Source organism: Carassius auratus, chromosome 26 (assembly GCF_003368295.1).
Source record: "Carassius auratus strain Wakin chromosome 26, ASM336829v1, whole genome shotgun sequence".
NCBI lineage: Eukaryota > Metazoa > Chordata > Actinopteri > Cypriniformes > Cyprinidae > Carassius > Carassius auratus.
In genome coordinates this window covers 14249893-14254353 of record NC_039268.1, presented here as the reverse complement: position 1 = coordinate 14254353, position 4461 = coordinate 14249893, and the positions used below count along the sequence as shown (strand labels likewise).

The following is a 4461-nucleotide window of genomic DNA, read 5'->3' as shown; positions in this document are numbered from 1 at the left end:
TAACTTGTATCATTTTACAATATACTGTATACTTTCGGTAAATGTCATAAAATATAAAGTATCTTAAGTTTTAAAACAGCTACAGTTTAAATAAAATTGACACTTTGCATTCCTTTTGTGTTGTATTCACCCACCATCTCAAAAACACCTTCTAATTCTTCTAAATGTAAAGTCCAACTTTATTCCATTATATATATATATATATATATATATATATATATATATATATATATATGTTTGGTGGCGTATATGCTAGTAAAAATATAAATAAATACAGAAAATGTTATCATCATTATTATTATTATCATTATTATTATTATTATTTTATTTGATTCTTTCGCAGAAATATTCTTTGATTTTAATTTTATATTGTTAAACAGAATGTAATAAGCCACCAAACAAATCTGAATCGGTGTAGCTGCAGGTGGGGTGAATTTGGAGTGCATTGGGTTGAGACAAGATCTCGAAAAAGGTAGTTTTATATTAGTGGACGCAGGAGGGCGCCAGAGGTCCTCTCGAAGACTTGTCTCCTGAACACCTGACCTGAACAGAAAAGGAGCCAGACCTACTTTAACTTTGAATATATATCTATATAACTGTATAGTAATTTTGTGCATACTGTAGCCTAGTAATGACCAACCATGTTTTGATCCAATTCATCCTTCCAACTAACCCAATCGACTATCAACATTAACAATATTAATTTTATTGCGACTTTAAATAAGGATCACATAATAGCACATATTTTAATTCGATATATTTATTTATTTTATAAAATAACAACATTGTAATGGAAATCTCTCTACAGCAGAGACAAGTCACCAGAGATTACAGCTGGCAGAGCTCAGGCCACAAAGTTTGTTGAGTTGACAGAATATTTAGTAAATTGGCAGTTCTCGTGACTGAGGTAGTTTTCTATGTAGGTCTGTGCACGAGGCGTTTGGCGCGACAGAGCATCATATAGGGCTGGTTCCGCGCTTTATCCTGCTGTTTACCGGGGAATAATTGCTGTTTTGCGCACCTGTGGGTGTGAGGAGACTGGCGCCGTCTGTGATTAGTCAGAGGAATGCAGACTGCTTCCGTAAAATACACTGACAACATTTCAGCGATAGATGGCATTCCATCTTTCCAATAAGGAAATATATCCCTTTAATCAAGACTGTAAGCTTCATTTGACACTTTTAGACTATTAGTTGGTCTAAATGTAGGATCTAGTCATTCACATGCGTACTGCTCAATTTGGTTCATGGTTCATCTAAACAAGAATTACATATAATTCAATTAGAATAAAAAAATCCTACTACACAAAAAGACAATGCTCCTTTATATAATATATTTCATTCTCCCTGGTTCGTCCTGTGTCTTCTTTCAAAAAAATATATATTTTTCAAATTCACCAATTCTGCTATTTTGATATATTAAGTGAATGGCTATATTTTTCAACCCTTTGTAAAGAACAGCTAAATCCCTTAAGACCAAGGCTGCGAGATATTTTGTTATTTCGACTTGTCAGATGTCTTCCTTCAGCTGGCAGGACTTCCCAGGACTGCCTGCTAACCGATTGGTTCTCTGTAGCACATGACGCCCAGTATATGGCCCGCCCGTCAGCATCTCCAAGCCAGAGACCGCCGCGGAGCTCAAACCCTCTATCAACTATGGATATGTAACTTAAGGCGAATCAAACTACCTCCAGAAGTTGTGTGATTTTTGTATCACCGGTTAATTGTTAGAGGTGCAGATTCTGAATAGGCTGTTATAAGTCAATTCAGTTCACTGTTTTTTTCTCTCAAAAAATGACCGCTGTTCTGGATAGCCTTGGCTCGGATATGCATTCAAACCATATTACCTCGAGCAGCTTCAGTACAGTTCACAAGTCGCAGGATTCCCCAACATTGCCGGTGTCCAGTGTGACCGACAGCAGCTTCTACAGCAGTTCACAGACGGGTCACTGCGCGGGGACAGCGTACGCACAACTGGCATCTTATTCCTATCATCCTGGTACAGTGGGTAATGTTCACTACAGCCCAAAGGCTTACGATTTAGGCTACGCTTCGTCCTATGGCGCTTATGGAACGTATGGACCCAGTTCTTCACCAACTCCAACCGAACCAGGTAAGACCCCCTCAGTATTCCCAAACGTCGTTTCCTGTTGCCTGTGGTCGGCTTGTGATATTTTATAATGACAACTTTTGTGGTTAATTTTGATAGAGAAAGAAGAGAGTGAGCCAGAGGTGCGTATGGTGAATGGAAAGCCAAAGAAAGTCCGGAAACCGCGAACCATCTACTCCAGTTTCCAGCTGGCGGCTCTCCAGCGCCGATTCCAGAAGACCCAGTACCTCGCGCTCCCTGAACGCGCCGAGCTGGCGGCGTCTTTGGGCCTCACACAGACCCAGGTCAAACGCGGCTCATTTACCACAGACTGTGGCTATAAGTTTGAAGCTGTGGTTTTATTTATCTTAACGCAGAGTTGTGTTGTTTCATGTTTAACTTAGACGCGCTTTGTTTTGCGCCACAGGTGAAGATATGGTTTCAGAACCGACGCTCAAAATTCAAAAAGTTGTGGAAAAACGGCGAGATTCCGCCAGACCAGCAGGTTGCCGCCGGTGACTCTCCCTCTAGCAGTCCTCCACCACAGGCAGGATGGGATTTCCCACCGAACCAGACACCGAGCGACGGGGACACCGTTTCAGAGCAGACCACCGGGCCACCAAACACCACCGCCCCATCGTTTTTGACAAACTATTCATGGTACTCATCCACGAATACGGTCACACATCTACAGCCAAGTACCTTAATACAGCCCCATCACAGCTCTGCCATGAGTGCTGGGACCATATTCTAACAGAGACTCAAATGGCCGAATACACCTGTTGTAGGAGGATATAGGCCTATTCTGTCACTGGACTTCTGTCTTAGGAAAACATTAACTCTAAAATCTATTTTCAGGCTGGGTTTGCTAAAGATGTTTGCCGTGGATTTCTTTGGCGCCACTAATGCGCGCAGGCAATGCACATTAAATTATTTTTCTATTTATTTATTTGTTTTCGTTATAGTCAAAATGAGAGGGGGAAGCAGATGTTTATTTCACATTCTAAGAACAAACGGGTAGCTTTTTACGTGTTGTACAGAATATATTAGATTTAGTGTAATAAAAAAAATGTTAAAATGCTTATAGCCTGCAGTCATAATTAAATGTGCGTTTTACTATGAGTTTAACGTTTGGTTCTTTGATTGTCGTTTCAAGTTGTTTTTCTTCATCTAAGTCTATATACCCATGCAGACTAATTCTGTGCATATCTCAGTTTCTTTTGCACACGTAATGCGTCTGTGATTATTCGGTAGAACGAATCCGATCCTATTTAATCCTTTGTAAATATTGTTGGTGAGGAGGTATCCTGCACCTCTGGTCATGAGGGGGACGCCTGGCACTCGGACGCGTCTTGGCATGCGCAGAAGGAGATGCGAGGGCGTTCCGCGTGCGGCGAGGGCTCTTCCCACTCCAGACTCTCTGGAGTCAGCTCGCTCCTCTTCCAGACGTTTTATGAACGCCACTCAACCAGAGAAAAAATACATGAAACCGCCTCAAGCAGACCGCCCTGGAAACATTCTCCTCGAGTCCTCGCTTCCAGCTCCAGCACAGCCTTGAGCTATTCTTGCACGGGGACACACAGTTTCTCAAAGCCTCACGTCTTTACAGGGTCAAGGTCAAAATTTCTGGAACTAAAATAGCGGAATAGGTGGGAGACCCAAAGGGGCAAAATATCACTTGCACCAATTTTAAAAATTAATATGATGCTTTTGCTCATGTTTCATATTATAGCACATGTAATCTAGTCCATGCATGTTTATTTGTCATTGTATAATTGGGATTAAAAGTTGCTTTACCTAACTCTAATTAAGGCAAATCCATATTACACATGGATTGCATAGGCCCTCAAATCGTGTGAATATTTTTGTATACATTTCTTGAATGATTAATAATCGCTAAAATAAACAAATAAACAATTGTTCTACCTTAACATATTCAATTGTAGGCATTATTAAAAGGGGAGAAATGAACAAAATATATCAAATCATTCAGCCTGGCCGAACAAACAAACAAAAGCAGCAAATAAAATAAATAAATAAATAAACAGCATCATATCAGAATCATTAGTAGGCTAATGCCAGTTCACTAAAAAATATTATTGCAGATTAAACTGCAAAATGTATCATTTATTTTCTATTCTATAGCCTATATATTAGGAGAGACCCTCTGCTCTGCTTCATGCAGATGTATATAGCTTTGAATCCAAACGGAAGCAGTCATTTGGGCTCGTGGTGGTGCGGTTGCAAATAAGCCCCGGCATTTCAATTACTGCCAGCTGGGAATGTTGATGTAAGGAATGAAGCAGAACGTTAAAATGTGCTACAATCTTAGTAGCATTTGCTGTACCTGCAAAGATATGCCACGGTGACCTG

The 4461-nt window shown here is 40.3% G+C and overlaps 1 protein-coding gene across 1 annotated transcript; it reads left to right on the top strand.

The window, feature by feature from the left end:
- The first annotated feature begins 1611 nt into the window (after nt 1-1611).
- On the top strand, nt 1612-4184 carry dlx2b (distal-less homeobox 2b). Its single transcript, XM_026204367.1, has 3 exons — nt 1612-2112; nt 2209-2393; nt 2516-4184. The coding sequence occupies exons 1-3, from the start codon at nt 1794-1796 to the stop codon at nt 2840-2842; spliced, it is 831 nt and encodes a 276-aa protein (XP_026060152.1). The 5' UTR covers nt 1612-1793; the 3' UTR covers nt 2843-4184.
- The last annotated feature ends 277 nt before the right edge of the window (nt 4185-4461 follow it).